The sequence below is a fragment of the Epinephelus fuscoguttatus genome, linkage group LG17 (genome assembly GCF_011397635.1).
Source record: "Epinephelus fuscoguttatus linkage group LG17, E.fuscoguttatus.final_Chr_v1".
Lineage (NCBI taxonomy): Eukaryota > Metazoa > Chordata > Actinopteri > Perciformes > Serranidae > Epinephelus > Epinephelus fuscoguttatus.
Genome location: NC_064768.1, coordinates 39,565,685 through 39,587,392, shown reverse-complemented (window position 1 = coordinate 39,587,392; position 21,708 = coordinate 39,565,685). Strand labels below are relative to the sequence as shown.

General features: G+C 42.4%; 1 protein-coding gene across 1 annotated transcript; it reads left to right on the top strand.

Moving 5' to 3' along the window:
* The first annotated feature begins 1,362 nt into the window (after positions 1-1,362).
* Positions 1,363-17,717, top strand: srd5a1 (steroid-5-alpha-reductase, alpha polypeptide 1 (3-oxo-5 alpha-steroid delta 4-dehydrogenase alpha 1)). Its single transcript, XM_049602170.1, has 5 exons — positions 1,363-1,812; positions 6,502-6,668; positions 10,447-10,548; positions 15,909-16,059; positions 16,202-17,717. Exons 1-5 carry the CDS (start codon positions 1,502-1,504, stop codon positions 16,266-16,268), a joined length of 798 nt encoding a protein of 265 aa, XP_049458127.1. The 5' UTR covers positions 1,363-1,501; the 3' UTR covers positions 16,269-17,717.
* Positions 17,718-21,708: the final 3,991 nt, after the last annotated feature.

Here is a 21,708-nt window from a genome sequence, read left to right as displayed (position 1 = left end):
TTTTGTTCTTCCTAAATATGTTAGTAAAGACCAAACTCATGAAGTTTGAAGCTTTTATGTGTTTTTTAAAAAAGGCGGTTACTAGTAAGAGACTAAATGAGGTTACAAAACGTCATCACACCGAACACGGCTTTACAGTCTGTTATGGCAGTGACATTACGTTATGCGATTGTAGTGTAGTTCATTTATAGCCTAACGTTAGCTTTTCACTTCTGGTGATTACATTCAGGCTTCAGTAATCATAAAACTGTGCTCATTCATGGAGATTATCTTGCCAAACAACACATGTAAATATTATAAACGTTTATTGGCTGCAGAGCTTATTTTCGGCAATAATCAAGAATCCAATGCCGACAGAAAAATGTCATCCCCTTTGATATCACCAACATTTAATTAGTAACTGTAATTTAATTACCCATTTTTCTCAGTAACTGTAACTGATTACATTTAAATGTATTTTGCAATTTAATTACGTAATTAATAACTAGATACTTCCCAATACTGTTTATTATCACACCAAAATAAGACTTCTATTATACTTTATTTTATTTATTTATTTTTGCTCAATTCAAAACACACAGAATGACAAATAAATTAACAATACAGTGCAGGGAGAAGCACAAAACAGAATGGGCTTATTTGAAGCTTTATATTATATATTGAAAAGTGATCATTTAACACTGTGTGTGAAACAACAATACCAAACTTTTTTTTAAAAAAAACAAACAAACAAAAAACATAAAACTAATACAGATGATATTAACTGTACGGTCTTGCGCTTATTTAGAGTCTCCACCTAAAAAAATATTACAATATCATAATGTTATAGAAGCCACAATATTTAACATACAGAAAATTTAATGACAACATAAAAGTGAAAGGAAACTTATCCTAAATATATATACAACAACTACAGCAATAAATAAATAATAATAATATGCATTAATTTAATATAAAATGATTACACTTTCAAATAAAGTCACTAGAACAAGAGTCACGTATTTTGTTCATTTGATAAAATTATATTATATTATATTATATTATATTATATATTATATTAGATTAGATTATATTAGATTAGATTATAATTTAAACTGGAATGTGAAACGTGCATTTTTTAGAATTAATTTGTCACTGTATTTTTCAAAAAGAGATTCTATTTATTTTTATTTATCCATGTATTTATTTTATTGTTTTGCAGCAGGTGGTGTATGCAAATTAAGCTTTGAATATTTCTCAGTGACGTCAGACACCACACACAACGTTAAATAACTTGCAAAGCGAGCATTGTGATTGGCTGATAGGATCCAATGTCATATCTGTTCAGGGGCTGTGATTGGTCCTTGCTGTGGCCATGACTCAGTCGCGTGTAGTATTGCACTTTAGTATTAGCTGAGTTGAGGTGTGTGTGATGTTAGCTGTGACACAACACACCGTCAGGTAGTTTCTGATAAGACGTAATTACATCGTCATAGTTATTATTTTTTAGTTTGGTGACGTAATGGACGCTGTGCTGTCCCGGCTCTTCTCCTCGGAGGAAGAGGAGCTGTACATGTTGGACTGCATGGCTTACTTGATGGTGTTCATGGCAGCCTGCACCTTCCTCACCCTGCTCTTTGAAAACGTCCCGTACGGCCGCTACTCCAGCAGCAGGTACGGGTTCCCGGTGAACGCCCGGTTCGCCTGGTTCGTCCAGGAGCTGCCTGCCTTCCTCGTCCCTCTGTGTCTGCTGCTTTGGACATCCTCTGCAAAGAGCTCCCTGCTGCCCAACCAGCTGCTCATCGCCATGTACCTCTGCCACTATGTCCAGAGGTGAGTTAAATCATGATGTCACACCTGGAGACAGGTAAGTCTTGAATAACCAGTTTCACCGGCATGAATAGTTACTGTAAGAAGTGGCTCCACGGAGGACTCGTGCTGCTCCACTCAGATAATGTAATGAATATGAATAATTAATAACAGGAAGAGAAAAGTGCATTTATATTTTATACTGCACCAGCAATGTGTTGAAATAATGTCTGTGTTGAAGTCAGGCAACTTCAGACATCAGGTAAAGTGGGACAAACATGGTTTTTAAAGTGTGTCTCAGGCTTTATTACAATATTAGCAGAAAGTTACCAAACTCTCTTTATTGCATCGTTATTACAAATGTGTTTCACTTAACAGCAGGGGCGTAAATATAGACAGTGCAGGTAGTATGGTTGCTCTGGGGCCCCTAGGGTGGGGGGGCCCATAAATAAGCTGACCAAACGTCCTCTTTTGCCAGGACATGTCCACTTTTCACGTCCCGTCCGGGGCGTCCGGGGGGTTTTATAAACTGATGATAATGTCCGCTTTTCCGTGTGTGTGTGTGTGTGTTAGAGTGCGGCACGGGCCGCATATTTCTGTCCGAACTCGGACCGAGCCCGACATTATTTAATGACCAAAGCACTGAGTTTGTGTCACACAGTGGTTACAGGCTATTTAACAGGCCGGGCGTGCGCCGTGGGTGCTCAGCGGAGAGGGAGACCTCCGTGTTTTGAGACGGGAGCGGGCGGCGGGAGGTCCAACGCTTCCAGCGAGAGGAGAGGGAGAAATAAAACAAAATAAGATAAAACAGGAAAAACCTGTCTCCCTCTTTTATTTTATTTTCAGCGTTTAATCAAGGCAGAGGCGGGCGGCTGGAGGTCCGAGGCTTCCAGCGAGGGGAGAGGTAGAAACAAACAGCCAATGTGTGTGTGTGTGTTTTCTGTTCAGGTGTTGTCACGTAAATAACAGCGCCCAAGCAATAAACAGGACAGACAATAGGATTTTATTTATCTTTACACTACATTTTTACTGAAAGCTGACTGAATCCGACCCGAGCCCGAATACAATTTATAGCTACATTTTTGACCAAACCCGCCCGACCCGTCGGGTACCATCAGGCTCGGATCACCACACTCTAGTGTGTGTATGTGTCCCCTATAGGGGCCTATCTGAATTTCTGTCTTTGAGAGATATTATTTGTAATATAACTGAATTTTCTATCCATACATATAAATTTTAATATACCTCGGGGCCGCCCCAGGACACGCTGGAGGGACTACATAACCCGGCTGGCCTGGGAACGCCTCGGGGTTCCCGCGGAAGAGCTGACGGAAGTGGCTGGGGAGAGGACTGTCTGGGCTTCTTTGCTGAGGATGCTGCCCCCGCGACCCAGATGGATAAGCGGAGGACGACGAGTACGAGTATAAATTTTAAATATATTAAAATTATAAGGCATCTTTGAGTAAACTGCGAGTATCATTTAAGTAGGCTATGTCGTGACCGGCTGAGTGTCCTCTTTTTTGGAAATCAAAATATGGTCACCCTACCCATAAAAAGAGTGGGCTCTCCAACTAAAGCCCTTTTTAGACAGGAAGCCCAATCAGTCTTCTTTCAGCATTGGCAGTATAAAACAAAATCGGGGAGTGCAGCAAAATGCTACCTACTTTTGTTTATACAGAATGTGCCTTTTTCGGGGCAATGGGGGGCGTGAGCAAGTAACAAAACATGTAGCTCAGCGTGTGACGTAAACAGTGACGTGGGAGGGAAGCCGCAGCTGGTCAGTCCTTCGGTGATTCTCTCGTAAGTCGGCCCGTTCTTCACCGTCCCCGTCATCTGACGGTTAATGCTATTTGCCATATATGCCCTCAAAAAAAGGGAAACCCATCATTATCATGTTTTTTTATTTGTTTTTTTTTTTAAAAAATATTCAAATAACAAAATTATATTCTAAATAAGCTACAAAAAAACGATTAAAATTGCTAAATTAAATTAAGACTTTCTTATTTTCTTTGGTATTGTTTGTCACATACAGATATGCAGTGATGATTGTTGGGTAATGTGTGTGTTGATGTTATCAAATGTCACTTGAAAAGACAACATGTGCACAATAGCGTGCACTTAGGCCCGCTGTAAGCGTGCACTGGGGCTCGTCACAATTACCCAACGCCACTGCTTATCACAGTCATCTTTGTTAGTCTGAGATAACTTGGACGGGCAGAGCAAAGAGTCAGAGATATCACTGGTCCCAGGACAGCCATGTTGAGTTCCTCTTTTTGGTTTAGTTTAGTTTAAACTAAAAAACTAAACTTAATTTAGTTTATCTTGGAATGGACAGTGCAAATCAATAAATACACATGGTATAAACAATGGCAGAATTAGCCAAAAGCTACCTAAAAACACAACAAAGTACAAAAAAGCAAACCAAAAAAAACACAAAGAAAAAGAAAACCAGGCATATAATGTAAAAGACTTTGAACACATCAACAAGAAATGACTTTAACATGATTTTTAGTAACAAGTATGTAATGATCATGAAATTCGTGATTCAGCGCCAAAACTTGAGGCTAAATTGATGCAGTATAAAAGGACATACGATTTTTAAAAGGCAGTAGTGACATTTCCATATAGAACAACACTGCAACACCAGCAGGACACATTATTATTATTATTATTATTGTTATTATTATTATTATTATTGTTATCAGCAGAAAAGAGTTTAGTGCTTGCATGTGTATGTATTAATCATCCATCGTTAAAACAATAAGAACATCACAACAAAAATGGTTTCAGGATGTTTAATTTTAGTAAATGTTTGATTTATAAACAAAATATTTTTTACCGTACATTTTACATTTTATGGGAAATGGTTTTGAGTGATTACTTTGTACATTCAGGTAAAATGGGGACATTTTTCTGAAGTGAAACCAGGGTGTGTGTTTTTAGGCTGCCAGGTGCCATAACATCATAACATCATGCTAATGTGTGCATCCATGTCATTAAAGGTGTATTTAGTATTTCTGTCACCTAAAAAATATTAAAAGACGATGCTGTGACCTTGTGACTATGACCTATGGTCATGAGCCTTGGGTAAAGAATGCATTTTATTCATACAGCACCTTTCAAAACACAGTTACAAAGTGCTGTACAATAAAACTAAACACAATTATAATACAAGAAGAATAAAACAAATAACATGTCATAAAGTGTCATCTAGTAAAAGATAAAGTAAAGAAAACTAAAATCAAGATAATAAATGGAAAATAAAATGAATATGATGACAATAAAACAGACAGACAGCTCAGATGAAGTCAGGATTTGCTTTCAGACAGAAGTCGTTTTTAGCAGAGACTTAAATGAAGCCAGTGACTCAGAGAGCCTGATAACCTCAGACAGGTCGATCCAGAGCCTCAGGGCCCTGGTGGCAAAAGCTCTGTCCCCTTTGGTCTTCAGTCTGGACTCTGGGACAAGCAGATCTCTGCCCGAGGATCTCAAACTATGTAAAGGTTCATAAGGGACTAACAGGTCTGAAATGTAATCTGGAGCCATCAAGAGCCTTAAAAGTAATCAATAAGATTTTAAAGTCAGTCCTAAAACAAACAGGGAGTCGATGTAAAGAGGCTGAAACTGGTGTGATGTGGTCGAGCTTCTTGGTTTTGGTTAAAAGCCGTAGTGTGACAGAAAGAATGAGATCGCGGATACAAGAGGCTGAATGAGTTTCCTCTGTGGAATATCTGGGCTCAGCCTTAAGCCTGATTTATGGTCCTGCGACGTACCTACGTCATTGCCGTGACGCCGTCGTGAACCCTTCGAACTTCTTCGTCACTCCATGTCGTCGCGGTGCAATTCACCGCCAGAACGGTAGGAGGCTGCGTTCCTTTCCTGAATGGTTATCGTCGTCTCTAGTTGATTCTTTGTTTAGCTTCTGGCTTTTCCAGTCACAGAGAAATGAATGCGGAGCACGGACAGACGGCTCCGTCCATATCCGTATCCATATTGAACATTGAGCATAAACGGGCCTTAATACTGCAACATCTACATCGCAACAGAAGATGTTTAAAGATGGCGGGGATGGCGCAATCTGGAAATACGGAACCGGAAATGCGTTGCTACCAAGCAAACCAATCACAGCCCTCTCGGTCTGCGCTGGGTCTGCGTCGCCTCGACGTGTAGTTACATTGTTGGGGAGGTGCACGTCAGGCTACGCCGGGGGCTACGGCGAGCCTTCTGCGTAGCCACGTACCCTACGACGTAGCGACGCCATTGATTTAACGCAGGACCATAAATCAGGCTTTAGAGATAGGGGGAGGAGGTCAGACATCCGGAGGGAGTTCGGAGTAGAGCCGCTGCTCCTTTATGTTGAAAAGGGGTCAGTTGAGGTCGTCCATGTTGGCCACAGTAGTCCAGAATTAGCCAACATTGTCACACACACGCATGTTCATTGTCGACAATATGGCACCATTTTACCATTTTACCTCCACTCCATGCCATTGGGGTGAAGTGAGGGTTCTTGATGTGTTTGGAGGTTAAAAGTTTATAAAATATTTTACCAGGCAACTTAATTTCTTTATAGAAATAAAGCAGTAACAAGTTCTAAAAGTAAAATTCAAGGTACGCTTCAGAATATCAGGTGGTTGTCTTGGCAACCTAACAAAAATAGTGTCTCAAATTACCTGACCTCACCCACGTGTTAGTGATGTTTGTGTTCCTCCACAGATCCCTCATTTATCCATTTTTAATCCGAGGAGGTAAACCAACGCCGTTCGTCTCCTTCGCCCTGGCCATTGTTTTCTGCATCTATAATGGCTACATGCAGATCAGGTACCTGAGCCATTACGCTGAGTACCCTGCAGACTGGGTTACACATCCCTGCTTCATCACAGGTTGGTGCTCTGTGTTTGCTGCTTCACTTTGTACAAGAGGGAACATGGATTATTTAATTTGCACATTAGCTTCTGTTGGTGACACATTTGTTTATGTGTAAAATCGACCTCACATAAGTATGACGATGATGTGAGTTATATTTGCAGAGGAGAACTGAAGAAATGTTTCTGTTATATTGGCAGATGTTGACAGTAAAATAATTCAAACGGTGCACGAGGGTGCAGTGATGTGTAAACTATATAAGAATAATAAAAGTAAAACTTGATTGATATTGTTGAGTGTGTGCAGTTCAGTGTAAAATAACACAGAATAATGAATTATGGAGGAACAGACGCAGAGTCAGGATAAAAACAGGATCTCTACCTCTCTCCCAGTTCATCCCTTCCTCCCTCTCTCCTCTCTCACTCTTCTCTTTTTCCATCTTAAATTAAACAAAATGGCAGGACTTAACTTAAACACACAGCTCAGCTGTCGTTCAAACTCTTTTGTCCATCTTCCTCTTTTGGCTTGTGCTCCACTGCAGGTGCTCGCCACGCTCTCCAAACCTCAAAGTGCTCAGCAGTTTGTCTTGGCTGCCTTTTGCTTTTTAAACTAATGCAGGAAACTGTCAATTTAAAGTCTATGTTGTTTCACTGTAAACGTCACTCTGCTCCCTCACAACCCCGCTCAGACCTCGCATCTGCAGCTCATAAAGAAAACTGTACCAAAATATTAAAATACTGGGATGGTAAATTGACCTGGACTTGTGTAGTGCCTGTCTAGTCTCTGACCACTCAAAGCACTTTGAAGGCCCTGACACTCCGAGCTAATGGTTAGCTGCCGGTCATAGTTGGGCCGTTGATGAGCGTCTGCCGCCCTCGTAGGTGCGGTGTGTCCCACACAGTTGGCCCTCGTCAACATTGGTTGGCCTTTTGCTGAATTGGTGCCAACACAGTGGAGCCTGTCGGCGAATTAAATCACTCTGATTGTCAGTTCAGCTCAGCGCACAAGAAGAGAAACTGAAGTGAGGAAAGTAAACAAAGAGCTAAAGTCCAAAGGGAGTGAGACCAAAACAGACAAGTTATTTGAGGTCAGATTATTTTTCTTAATCCACTGAGCTCTTTTGCAGAAACGTTTCCTGGTGGTTTGTGTTATTGTTCACTGTCACATGGTAAATATGCTCTGTTCTCTCAACACTGGATTGTGTAGGTAATGTGCTAACTGGCTAACTAGCATCCAGACAGTCTTCTCGTTTCCATTTTTGAATGACGATTACAGATGACCACCATCTGCTGGTGTGGGGGCGGGGGTATGTCCTCTCAAGCAGGCACAGAACATACATGCTTGTTGGCCATCGGTGTGCTCATGTGCAAGTGAAGTTAAAGTCAAGTTAAATGTTCCATAAGTTGTAAACTACACAAAAAAGTAATGTAAAAAGTGTGTCTTAAAAGTAAAATAAGACTGTCACAAATTTATTTCCAACATTTTATTTCCTACCATGTACCAGACCAGGGGATGCACATGATGACATATGTATGTACAAAGAAACAACTCCTCGCCCAGTGTTCCAACATCTGCAAATGGCAACTGTTGTCGCAAAGTATAGAAATATATGTACATAATGATTCTTTTACCTGCCTAAATTTATGTCCCAATTTTCAGTAAATATTTCATAATGTTAGATTCAGGGTTTGAGTTCATGTGAGATGGAAACATTATCGGGTTGATTTAAGCCATGATTTCTTCTTAAATTTAAAACCAACAAAGCTGTTGCGCTGTCTGATCTCACCTGGTGCTGAGTTCCAATAGTTTGCAGCTCTGACAGTGACAGTAGATCTGTGCTGCACCGTCTCGTCTGGTCGCCCTAGACGTCCTCTCATTGTCTGAGTGCAGCTGTATGAACTCTTTTAAAGGTGGGGCAGCCAGATTGTTAATCACTTTGTACACTAGACTAGAATCAGCAAGACAAAGGTCAGTAGATGATGTTACAGTGGTGATAACATGATGAGGTCTTGTCCTGTGCCCTGAGTGTCTGTGTGTCAAGTATTTGCAAAGTAATCTGAAAGAGTTGTTTTGAATCCTGTAGAAAATCTGAGGTGTGGGTGGCAACCAGGCTGATATACAATATACAATAATTAATAAGAATTAAATCTCATCCGACCACTCAAAGTGCTTTTTACACTACGAGTCACATTCACACTCTGGTGGCCGATGCTGCCATACAAGATGCCACCTGCTGCTCACACACAGATGGAACAGCCATCGGCGCAATTTGGGGTTCAGTGTCTTGCTCGAGGATACTTCGACATGCAGACTGGAGGAGCTGGGGGTCGAACCACTGACCTTCTGATTGGTGGACGACCCGCTCTACCTCTGAGCCACATAGCATAGTATCGGGATATTTTGTGTGGAAATACTGTTTCGATACGTGGACGCCAAGAACCGATTTTTTTGTTAAATAAATTATTAATATTGCACATACATATTAAACATTTGGTAGCCATGGGCGTCAGTAGCGTAGTGGATAGTGCCAGCGCCCCAGATACAAAGGCAATGCCTCGCTGCAGCAGTCGCGGGTTTGACTCCGGCTTGCAACCCTATACTGCATGTCACTCCCCACCTCACTCTGTCCTATCCATTAAAAAAAGGGTGAAAAAGCCCCAAAAAATAATCTAAAAAAACAAAACTAGACACATTTTGCTGCGAGAAAAATGACTTAAGTGGGAAAGTTTATCTTTAAAACTTTATCTTATTAACAGATGTTAACAATTTTTTCTTTGGGGACACAATTGACGGTTGAAGAAAAATAATTAATAGGCATATATTGCAATACCGCAATAGTTCACAAAACATTTAAAATCATGTGTCATGATAATATCGTATTGCGCGGTTACTGGTGATTCCCATCCCTAATGTTTATACTGTTTGCTCATTATATTGCTCTTTGTTTTGTACAGTTTATTTATTACATCAATCTGTGTGTTTTACTGATACGTTCATGTATATTGTGTTGTGTCTTTGTCTCCTGATGCTTCCTGTTTGTCCCTCTGCTGTTGTCACGTTGTAAACTTCCCCGCTGTGGGACGAGTAAAGGATTATCTTCTGTTATTAACTGCTAAATTACATTTGTCATTGTCAAGGTGAATTTGAAAGTCTCTCATGATTTAGATTTCAGCTCAAAGATTTCCTTGAATCCGGAAAAAATACAAAGTGTTTACAAAGAGCTTACATCCCTGTATTCATGCAGTGATATTTAAAGCACCGCAGCTGCAGCAGCGATACTGACGAGTACTGTTTATACATGCTGTAACTTTTATAGAAACGTTCAACATTTGGCCAGTGTGCTCATTTGCTCTCTCTCTGAGAGAGTAAGATGAGAAAAGTGAGCTCGTGTCTGTGCATGAAGTGAGGAGCTGGAGCCGGGAGGCGATTAGCTGAGCTTAGTGCAAAGATTGGAACCAGCTCACTATGGCACAGATATGACAGAGGTATCGATCTGCTCATCTCACTCCTGGAAGAGAGCAAATAAAAGTGTTTCCCAAAATGTTTGATGTGTTTAGGATAAGATGATCTTTTATTGATCCCTAGAGGGGAATGTCAGGTGTTGCAGCAGCACAAAGAAGCACAGATAAATGTAGTGCAAATAAAATAAAACAGTGAATAAAATGAGAGGAATACACGACTCGTGTAAGAGTAAAGATTAAAAAAAAAGAAGTATAGAAGAGCAGTTAAAGAGAGTTGGCTGAAGGACTTTTGGTCACTTTGTGCTAAAGCAGCTGTTGGTTGGTGCGTCTCCAGGGTCGCTGCTGTGGTTGGTCGGTTGGCTGGTGAATATGCACTCTGACCACATCCTGAGGAACCTGAGGAAGCCTGGAGAGACCAGTTACAAGATTCCCACAGGTAAGGGCTTTAGTTATGAAAACACTGAGCCGAATTATTTCTCTCACCACAGTGAACAAGTCTCCTTCTCCTGTTACAGCACATCTGACTTTCAAAGAGGAAAACATGATGACAAATGTAAAATAATATATTTATTTATGTTTATGCTGCTTTTATACATACATATATATATATATTTATACTCTGTACTCTTACTCCACTATAATATACTTTACTCTGTTTTATTTACTGTATATGATGACTGTAGTTACTGGAGCCTACTTTGACTATATATAATTAAGAACATTTATATCTAACAGACTGAATGGCCCCGTTCTTCAGAGTGAGTATATTTAATTCTGAACACAGGACATTTACTGTTAAAGGCACATTTACTCCGTGATGCTGCGTCTCCTTAGGTTTAGAGTTTGAGTCCTTTTTCCGTACCGCTGCTGTGGGGTGACAACAAAGACAAGAAAGCAGTAATCACATGATGGCACAGAAGTCTGTGGTGCTCGTACGCAGCGCTAGATGCTAATTTTCCCGTGTGGTCGCATGATTATACAGGATCACAGTGTAAGCAGAATCACAGGTTGTCAATAGTTATCTTTTCCTCTCAGCCTTGCCCTCTGTGAACCCTTCCATTAGTGCTTAAAAAGGTTCCCACTGCCTTGACTGGTCCGGCTCAGCTGTGTGTCAGTGACTCACAGGACTCGGAGTGTTTGTGTGTGTCGTTTTGCTTTAGTCGACACAGAGAGAGAAATGCTCTGAACCGCACAGTGTTGATAGTAATCATGTTAGACAGCGGGCCAGCCCCGTACAGGAACATGCACATTAAACTGTATGTCTGCACCAGACTGATCCCAGATTCATGCTATATAAAGTGTCGCTTGTTTACTCAATACCACGCTCATGTTTGTAGAGTAAACATGAAGTTCCAGCCAGCAGCTGGTTATCTTAGCTTAGCATAAACACTAAAGACAGGGGGAAACAGCTAGCCTGGTTCTGTACGGCAACAAAGCGAACAACAACTCCACTAAGGCTCAATATTTAATGTGTCGTATCCTGTCTAACTAAAAAGCAAGGAATCTCCTTTACCTCAAGAAACGTTCATCTGATCTACTTCACACGTGGCAGTGTCAAACTTGGTGCGATTTGGACACGTAACAAATTCAGTAACTTTGATAACCTAGTGAACATTGCTCTGTGGCAATTATATCTACGAAGCAGAGCTGAATGGTAAACAAACATGGCAGCACACCGGTAAGGTAAGACAACACGTTTACATGTCGTTTTCTATATGTTCTCTGACATTTATCCTAACGATATGAGGCGGTCTTTGTGGAAAAAAAGCTTGTTTAGTGGACTAACTTTGCACTTGAAGGTTGCCCGTTCACTTACGTTTTAACAGGTCTGACGCTACTATGCGCCCCGGCTGTATCTAGGCTAACGGCTAACATGCTAACTATTATTTTTATGTCACTAGTCACTTGAAACAAATTTAGGACGATAGTAGAATGCTTTTTAAACTAAACTTCTGAACGCATTATGTGGTATCGGATTGGTCATAGTCTGTACTTGCCGATACCCGATACCGCATTTTAGGCAGTATCAGAGGTATTTCCGATACTGGTATCGGTATTGGTACAACTCTATATAAAAGTGGAGTAAATTACGTCTTTCAAGTCAGTTTTGCATGCTGTGGCTTCAGGGCACTTGGATTACAACGGACAACCCGTGAAATGCACTAGCGGAGGTGTGTTGCTCAGGAGACAAGGAAGTGCAGTCTTGAGTGTTAAGTTGTTTGTATAAGTCTAAGAAAGCTGCAAGTAGCATTACACAGGCAGAGCAATCAGCCCGCTGCAACAACATGTTTTGAACGGGCACTAGTTAATTTAATCCATACAAATCAAAGGGTAAAAACAGCAGAGCCGGGCCAGCTGTGTACTCCTGATTTCGGTCTTTATGCTAAGCTAAGCTAACTGGTTGCAGCCTCCAGCTTCATATTAAACAGGAAGATGTGAGTGGTATCAGTCTTCTCGTCCAGCTCTCAGTCAGAAAACGAGCAAGGATACTTCCCAAAATATGGAAGTGTTGCTGTGAAACGGGATGATGGGGCGTGTCACTCCACGTGTATCAACAAAATAAACATTTCTGAAAATTCCTACCAATGAAAACAAACCACTGACAAAACAGATGAGAGAATGCTTTGATGGTGCATTTTTTTTTTTTTTTTTACAGCGTATGACCTTTGCTGTGTGAAAATGGATGCACATTCAATGAGAAGTGACAAGTACAAGGGAGGGGTGGGTAAACAAGAATTTGAGCCATCTCCAAATTCCTTTTGACAAATAGCCTTGAGGGCGCTATCTATTGGAAAAGCAAAATAAAATCTACACTGCTGCTGTTTTAGATCACATGTTCAGATAGTAGGTTGGAGTTTTTGTCCTCTGCTAACTGAATCAGCAGGAATAACAGCTTCACAGAGAGGCTGGCTCCCCCGGCTACGACCATAGTCACAACAATAGCACCTTGAGCCTGAACTTGTGGTGAACCTGTTGAAACAATCCATCCCAGACCCTCAAGGAAAATAAAGTGAAAAGGGCGAGGTGGGAGGAAGCTGTGAGCCGTGCTCCAAATGAACTTCCAGGCACGTCTGGAATCCCCTCAGCCAAGAATGCTGCTTTCACACACACAGGGTAGCAACACTACACATGGCTGGGGTCAATGAGGGAGAGCTCAGCCGTCTATGGTTGGTGTGGACGTTGTTGTGGTGGACGCCCTTTGAGTTTTTAGCAGCGTGCAGACACGAAATTAAATTCAGGGATCGTTAAATGGACTGTTCCCTCCAAAATAAAAAACATGTATTTTTCCTATATTCTGTTGAGCTATTTATTTGTCTAGATAGTTTTGGTGTGAGTTGCAGTGATGCAGATATCAGCCATAGATATCTCTCCAGTATTACTGAAACATTACAGTAGTAATGAAACTAGATGACACTCAGCTTGTGGTGCTCAAAGCGCCAAAAAATACATTTATAAAACTCAACAACAATGTCCCTTTGCCGAAATCACGACCTGGTTACTCAAGATAATCCACAGTTCTTGTTGCGAACATTTTCATGTAGGAACTATTTTCTTTCTGCTTAACTACACCTGCCAACTGTATCACCGCGCAGATGGAAGCATGCATCTGTAACTGGTGGTATTAGAACCCAATTGCAGCACAAAGAAGATCAGGAACAGTTGGAAATAATGTTTACTGATACCATTCAGCAGGTACAGGGCAGGACTAGTGAAGCACACATAATACAGTTCAACACTCCAGCAAAGTCCTTGGCAGCTCGGCTGGTTTGGCAGGCCACACGGGGCACAAAGGTGAGTGAGTGAGTGAGTGGTGTTAGCCCAACAGTTAACACAGTTCAGCTCAATATCAAGTCAACAGTCCGCTGCAGGAACAGGACATAGTCATAGAGGCAAAATCTGGGACCAGGTAAGTACACAGTCCAAGCAGACAAACCAGTAAGGGATGGGCTGAAGGTAGGACGAGAAGCCAGCAGGGAAGTACTCACAGGACACGCACAAAAGTGTGGCAAGACAGTAAACATCTCTAGATTGCAGGAAACCACCACGGGTAAGCAGACTGGACGCCAAGCAGCAACAGGCAAAAAGGAACCAAGCACGCAGAACAGATCTCGTGGTTGGGGACAGAAGGCTGAGGTGTTCTCATGGAATCAGTTGAGGCAGGCAGGTCAGAGGCACCACAGTACTTATGATACCATAATGTTGGAGTACTGTAGTACTACGGTACCTCAGGTACCACTACTGTGGGATAAGTTCAAAGTCCAATCACAAGAGGGTGAGTGTCCAATGCGCCGTCCAACAACGGCACGCGCTGGCCACCTGGCACTCAATATGCTGCTGCAGTGGTTTGTTTTCCAGTGACATGTCAGGTATTAGCTGAGCTATTGAGTATCTTGTAGGTTAGATTTGTTTATATATGCTACAGTGATTTGTTTTCCACAGAGCTCTACGGTGCGAGCATTTTACTGCATTTGCGACTAAAAATAGTTTTGTGCAAGCAAAAGAAATCATTCAGGAGCACGCTGTGCGAGTACAGATTTCAACCAGCAGCAGAAACGAAAGGCGAATCCTGCTGGTTGTGGGTTGAACGGGGGTCACAGACAGGAATACGGCGGAGCGCTATGGCCACCGCAAGATAACGCGGTTTACCGGTGACCGAGAAGCCTGGCTCCAGGTCCAGTAATTTCCTCTTTGTTGGTGTCATGACTGCCCAGTAGTACCTGAACAGCCGAGCCGTGGCGGCACACAGGTATGTGACGTGTCAGAGGAGAAACGAGCCGTTCACATTTCTCTCTTTGTGGCAGGTAACGGCCCACAAACCTCACCGCACTTTAGGGACTGTTCTTTACTTGTCAGGGGAGGAGGGTGGCTGGTTGATTTTTATTTCATTTATTATTTTATTTTGATCCCCCCTATGTTAATCACTGATTGATGCTGTTTTTGAAGTATGAATAAGTCAGTAAGTAATTTATTCCATTGAAATATCATTGATGTATTATAGAAAAGTGATTTATCTTTTTATAAATGACAAAAGGCACATCTGCCTCATTTTTGTTGTGGTATCGTGATACTGCTAATAACCGTGATACTTTCACTGGTATCGTACCGTGGGTCCCAATTTGGGTACCGTGACAACACTAACTGACTGAGAGTTTGGTGACTGGGCATGCAGAAAAGAGCAGGTGACCAGGAATACAGAGCTGTGACAGCATCGACTCGTGGACAAGAGGCTCATGCTCATCACAGCGTGAGATGTGGACATTGATGGCGTCCTCCTCGGCTGAGCTGTAATGTTAGCTTGCAGTAGATGCACGCTTCCTTCTGCGCAGAGATACAGTTGGAGGGTGTAGTTCAGTAGAAAGAAAATAGTTCCTACATGAAACTGCTCACAAATCTTAAGTAACCGGGTCATGATTTCTGGAAAGAGTTATTGAGTTGTTGAGTTTTTCAAATGTATTTTTTGGTGCTTTGAGCACCACAAGCTGAGTGCCATCTAGTTTCATTATATTGAAGTAAAGGCAGACACCTCCACAGACGATTTCTCCCATCACTCGGCAATGCACACCAAAATAATTTCAATTTATTGCATCACTACAGGTAAGAAGACAAATATGACTTTTGGGTGAACTGTCCCTTTAAAATATCTACTCATTCAGTTAATTGTTGAATTGTAGTGAATAAGGATCCATCATATTTTATGTTTTTCTCCAGAGTAAAATATTTGGGGTTGTTTTGCCTCCAGTGAACGTATGAGAGGAGAAGCATACCTGTCCTAATTCCTGTGTCGTCCACCCACAGGCGGAATGTTTGATTATGTGTCTGGAGCCAACTTCTTAGGAGAGATAACAGAGTGGGCAGGCTTCGCTCTGGCTGGCCACTCTGTTCACAGTTCAGCCTTTGCCATCTTTACCACAGTGGTCCTCGCCAGCAGGGCTGTGGCCCACCACAAGTAAGAATAATACACACACACACACACACACACACACACACACACACACACAGTAAGCAGGTTTTCACGGTGTGTGTTGCGCACTTTAAAGCTTGTATTAATGGATGAAAATGTCTCTTTGCCTCTCTCTCTCTTGCTGCAGATGGTACCACGCCAAGTTCGAAGACTACCCAAAAACTAGGAAGGCACTGATTCCCTTTGTTTTGTAAAACCACCATGGGAGTCTGAGAAGGTACTGGTTCTTGGAATGGCTGAGGCGAGAGAACATCCCACAATATTTTTTTTTAGTTCAGGAAAGCTCTAATGTCAGAACAAACCTTGAAGATATTGTTTCACTGAAAACAAAATGAAGCCGGCTGCGTGCTTGCACACAATCTCATTCAAGCTGCAAGCAAGCAACAGTTAAAAACCATCGTGTTAAATAGATGTTTGTCATCACCTGTGCTTATTACATTGTTAATAATGTCCATAAAGCAAAATCACCTCAACTATGCACTGAATGTACTGGAATGGAAGTGCTGTGTTTGCTGGAGAGGCAACATTCAGCGCTCCTCGGGAGGAAATAAGAAAGCGGACGGAGCATACCTCAACAGTAATACAGTGGATTTATAACACTCTGCAGCAGCAATAAACACTTTTAAGACTCTCCGCTGATCTGCATATTCTCCCAGATGGAACATAAACTGAAAAAATGCAAAGCAGACACTTAAAGTTTTCATTCACTCTCAAGAGTCATCTGTTGCGAATGCATCTTTTTAACATCCATTGCAACTGAAAAGACGAACGAAGGAGGGCCTTGAATGAAGTCCCAGCACATTCTCCTGCTGTTTTACGCTGGGTGTCATCAGAAGGACTTTTCTACCTGCCTCATCATCTCAGACTCCTGGATAAAGAAGCCACGTTGGAACAAAAGGTGACCATCTCTGTCCTGTGAAGACTGTCCACAGCTTCTCGGCTGCAGGGAATCAAATGGAGGTCGAGCACGGCCCTCAATAACTCACCCATGCCTGAAATGAGAAGAGGAGAGCGTCGCCTCAACACATCACTCCTGTCAGGGCTTCTGAGAAGGACAGGAAGGAAGGATGAATGAGTGTGTGAAGGCATAAACACTGAATGGGTGAGGTTGTTTATGATTGAATGAGAAGAGGGAGCCTGGGAGGAAAGATAAGAAAACAAAACACTGGGATCAAAGTGAACATCTCTTCTATTCTATTAGTGTTTCATAATCACTGTTACCACAAGCCACACAATCTCATCAGTGAGAGTCAAGACCTTTTTGGAATTGTGCCTTATTTTATATAGATGCTAATAATGTGATCTGTCTCATTGTCAGTGTTTCTCAAAATAGATTTAGATAGGAAACAAGTGCACTTACGTCGTCACTTTGGTTACAGTTTTTCACAAGCTAAATTCATTTGCAAACTTGACTGCATTGAAACATTTTCTACTGTGTTCCTCTCTCAAAATGTGCCAGCTGCTTTTTCCTCTTGATCAGTCCCTGTGTTCCCAGTTGGGGACATTTCCCCAAACCAGTCACAGCAAAGGTCACGTCATTATGAATGTTATTAACGTGTTGTATTTGAATATATTCTGTCATCATTTTACACATGGTTTCATCAATAAATAATAAGACCTCTGTGTCTGAGTGTGATGAGAAATGAAGGCGGTGTGTCGCTGAAGGCTATGCAGAGTGGCATCCTTAATGTTCGAGGTCCCCGCTGTCTCTCTCTTTCTCTTTCAGGCTATTTCCTCCCTGTATCCTCTTTATCCACGCTTCTTGTGATTGCATCACTATATTACACGGCCCGTATTTACCGAGCTTGCCATCTGACTATAATGCAATTCATCTTCAGGCAGACACCATTTTTTTTCAATGAACTGGCTTTTAAAGGTCCAGCGTGTAGGATTGGCATCTAGCGGGGAGGCTGCAGATGGCCACCAAATGAAAATTCTCCGTTCTGGGCTACTGTAGAAACGACATGGCGAACTTCATTTGTAGATATAAATGACAAATATTTTTAGTTTCAGGTGATTCTACACTAATGAAAACACTGGTCCTGCTTTGACCTGGTATTAACATGCAAGTCTAAACGACCACCAGGATTGAGGTCATTGCTACGTCATTGGTGCAGGATGTGGTGGCTGTTTTGGTGGCAGTGCGCTGAAAGCTCTATAACTTAATCGTCTTACGTTGAGTTGGACAAAGTGTCGCATGACCTTCTCCTGTTTTGCCCTATGAAAGAAGACGTGTTGGATTCTGCTGACAGAGATATCTCTAGCTGTGCTGACACAGCCGCTAACGAGACTAGCAAGCATGCTACAGAGCAGCTAGCAAAAGTGTAGATGTAATAAGTGTGTGTGGGGCTGTGACAAAATCTGAACCCAGCTGGAGACTCATGATGGACACAGGTGTGAATGTCAGTACCTGGTCTAAACAGGGCCATAGTTATGAATATTATATTCCTTTCCTGCTACTTGTATTTCCCTAAATCCTACACACTGGACCGTTAACTCCCAAACATATTTACTCACGTATAGGCTGCAGGAGCTGCTCCGAAATATGATTTACTCATGCCAGCTAGTGCCACCTAAAGGAAAGAAAAGCAGCCGTAGCAGTAGTTAAGACCAAGCGGTGACCTCCGGGTCTGAAAATGAAGCTAATGCAGAAGTGCAAAAAACTGCAGTTCCTCAAATGTCCACTTGACGCTGGCTCCAAGCGTTAGTCAGTCCCCACAGACCTCCATGTCAAAATGTCCAACTTTACAGCAGAAATAAACATGTTTACAGCCTGGCACAACAAACAGTTTTGTCTCTATAGCTAGACAGTTCTTTTTGCCCTTTTCTTTTGGCTCCTGCAACACAGTTTGCTGGTTTAAAGGGATAACTGATTTTTTTTTTTAAGTATGGTTGTATAGGGTAATAATCCATAGTCAGTGTAATACATACAGTAGATGTCAGTTGGTGCGCCCAGTTTGCAGAAGCAGGCTGGAGTCCAATACAGAAGCTAAGCATCTACTGCTGTGGAGGGGTCAGCAACAAAACATCTTTTAGCACCTAAAAAAAAGTCCAACCTAAAAGAAAATAATATCAGTGTAAGTGTACGATTTATTGGGAGTATTTTTACTGCTTTATCTTCCATCACACAGCCTGTTCTGATGAGGGAGCCATTAACAGCTTGAGCTCCCAATTTTTGCGCTCGTCAAACCCACCAGACTTCATTGACAAAAACAGTCATTTTAGCTCACTGAACACTAAACCTGGTGATCTACCACTGCTTTGATCAGGTGGTTAGTTTGTGCTGTTGTGTGACTTTAGTGAATCCAAACTAACCGTCTAAAATGCCAAAGTCACACAGGAACACAAACAAACTATCTGATTGAGGCAGCAGTCGACCAGCGGCTCCTGCGTTCAGGAATGTTAAATCGCTGTTTTTCTAAATGGAGTCTGGCTATTTAACGGCCTTATTTTCCTGTTGGAAATCACTGTCTGACATTAAGGTAAAGCAGTGAAAATACTCTCAATATAGCGTAAACTTAAACTGGTAATCTTTTTTTTAAGTGGCTAAAATACATTTTGTTGCTGACCCCTCCACAGCTGAACATTGCTCAGCTTCCATGTTGGACTCCAGCCTGCTTCTCCAAACTGGGGTCATCCAAACTGACATCTACTGTATGTAATATACTGTCTTTGGATAAGCACCCCACACAACCCCACTTCAAATAATCTGAACTATCCCTTTAAAATGTGAAAAGAAGATATGTAAGAAGGCAAAACATATAAAAAGCAGTGCATTAACACAAACATCAAGCCTCATATGTTGCCTGATTGCTGTGTTTGTCTTGGCCTGTAGATGGCTCACATCAGCATGTCTGCATCTTCAGGTCCCACTGCTGTTTCTTTGATGTAGGCTGCACAGGTTGCAGGTCCAGGTTTATGTGTGAACCTGCAGGAGCTGCTGCTCTGTAGCTGGATGATACTCACTGGGCCCATTGTAACTGTGTCTTTGTTACGCTGTACAAAACCCCACAGTGCGGCTCACACACCACAGGCAATATGCTCATGTGTGGAGATGTGAAATAGCTGTTGATATAACAGTGTAAATGCAGCTTTCCACTAATGTGGGTTAAATATCTGGAACACGCTGCGGCCTCATTATCATTCAAGCCACATGCAGCCTCAGACTGCTCCCTGCTTCCTTAATATTATCTGCTATTACTGTTACGCCTGAGAGCATACTGTTGACTTCTGCAGCCCTGACTCTGTGTGTGTATATGTGTGTGTGTGTGTGTGTGTGTGTGTGTGTGTGTTAGGCATCTGTCAGCTATGGTCCAGTTGTCACCAATGTGGTAATCCCATAAAAGCTGACAATGAGGCAAACCAGCCTTGAAATCACACACACACACACACACACTGGCACACAGTGAGTGTTGGCGTTTGGCTTGAGCCGAGACTGTGACATGAGAGATGAGAGGAATAACCTATTCAATCTGGTGTTTCACTCAAACGCCTGTGTTTCACCCAGTGTAAGATAGAGGGAGATAGAAAGAGGAGCGTAGATTTCTCCAGGCGTACAGTGGGAGTGAGCAGCTGTGTGTGTGCCTGAGTGTGTTATACAGAGGGCTACATATCCTAGCTGGCACATACTTTGCTCTGGGGGGTTTTCCTTGACTCTGTCACATGCTGCACGTGAGTAGCAGGAGTTGGGGGCGGGCATTATGCAAGACGCACTCTCCCTCAATCTCCCTTTTACATGCATACACATCCCAGAAGGTGCTGGTTATGCCTTATCCTGGCTGCCTCCGCTCCATCATGGAGCTTAATGGGCTGGGAGATGGCTGTTACCGGGGCTGGGTGGCATACAGCGTCTGGGATGATCAACGCCACCTGCTGCGTATTGCCCCTTGAAAATGAGCATTTGGATTCACGGGCTGCATCTGAAATAATAAAGAGAAAAAGGAGGCTCTCTGGTGTTGCCCTGTGGAATGCAGAGCTTTCTGCTGTTTGTATGTATGTGAGCAGCATTTTAAGGGCCACAGGTTTTGATTATGGCCCCCAGCAGTATCTCAGATGCCAGCTGACAACACAATGTGCTCTCTGCCTAATGTTTATGTAGATTTGCTTTTGTTGGAGTTATATTTCAAATGTTTACAGTGGCAGAGGCACAGACAGGATCCTGCGCTATTAATGCCCCCCACACCCACAGCTTTGCATACATATAAATATATTGCTTTTTCTAATTTAAATTCCAATACGTGCCTGTAATTCCAGATATGTGTCTGAGGCCAGGCTGCGAACAGTTATCTGTCACTTCTGCAGGATTCAGCCTCATATTGACGGGGGATGCCCTATGAACCCACCCACCGGCGATGGCCAGGAGGTGGAGATAGTGTACAAGGACCTCAGGGCTCCCAGGCGCTGCCTCAGGGGCCCCCGGGCCGCAGCACCCTTTATTCGCTATTGACATTTCGCCGCGGACTTTATTACGTGTTGTTCAATTAAATATTTATCAAATAAAAATTCAAATATTTATTCTGTGCAATTCATCAGCCGGCCGGAGTGATGAAGGAGTGGGCGGATGGGGGGCGCAGTCATCGTTAAAGAAACCCCTCGCAGGGCGCATGCGCGTGGATTTGAAGAGAATACGCCATA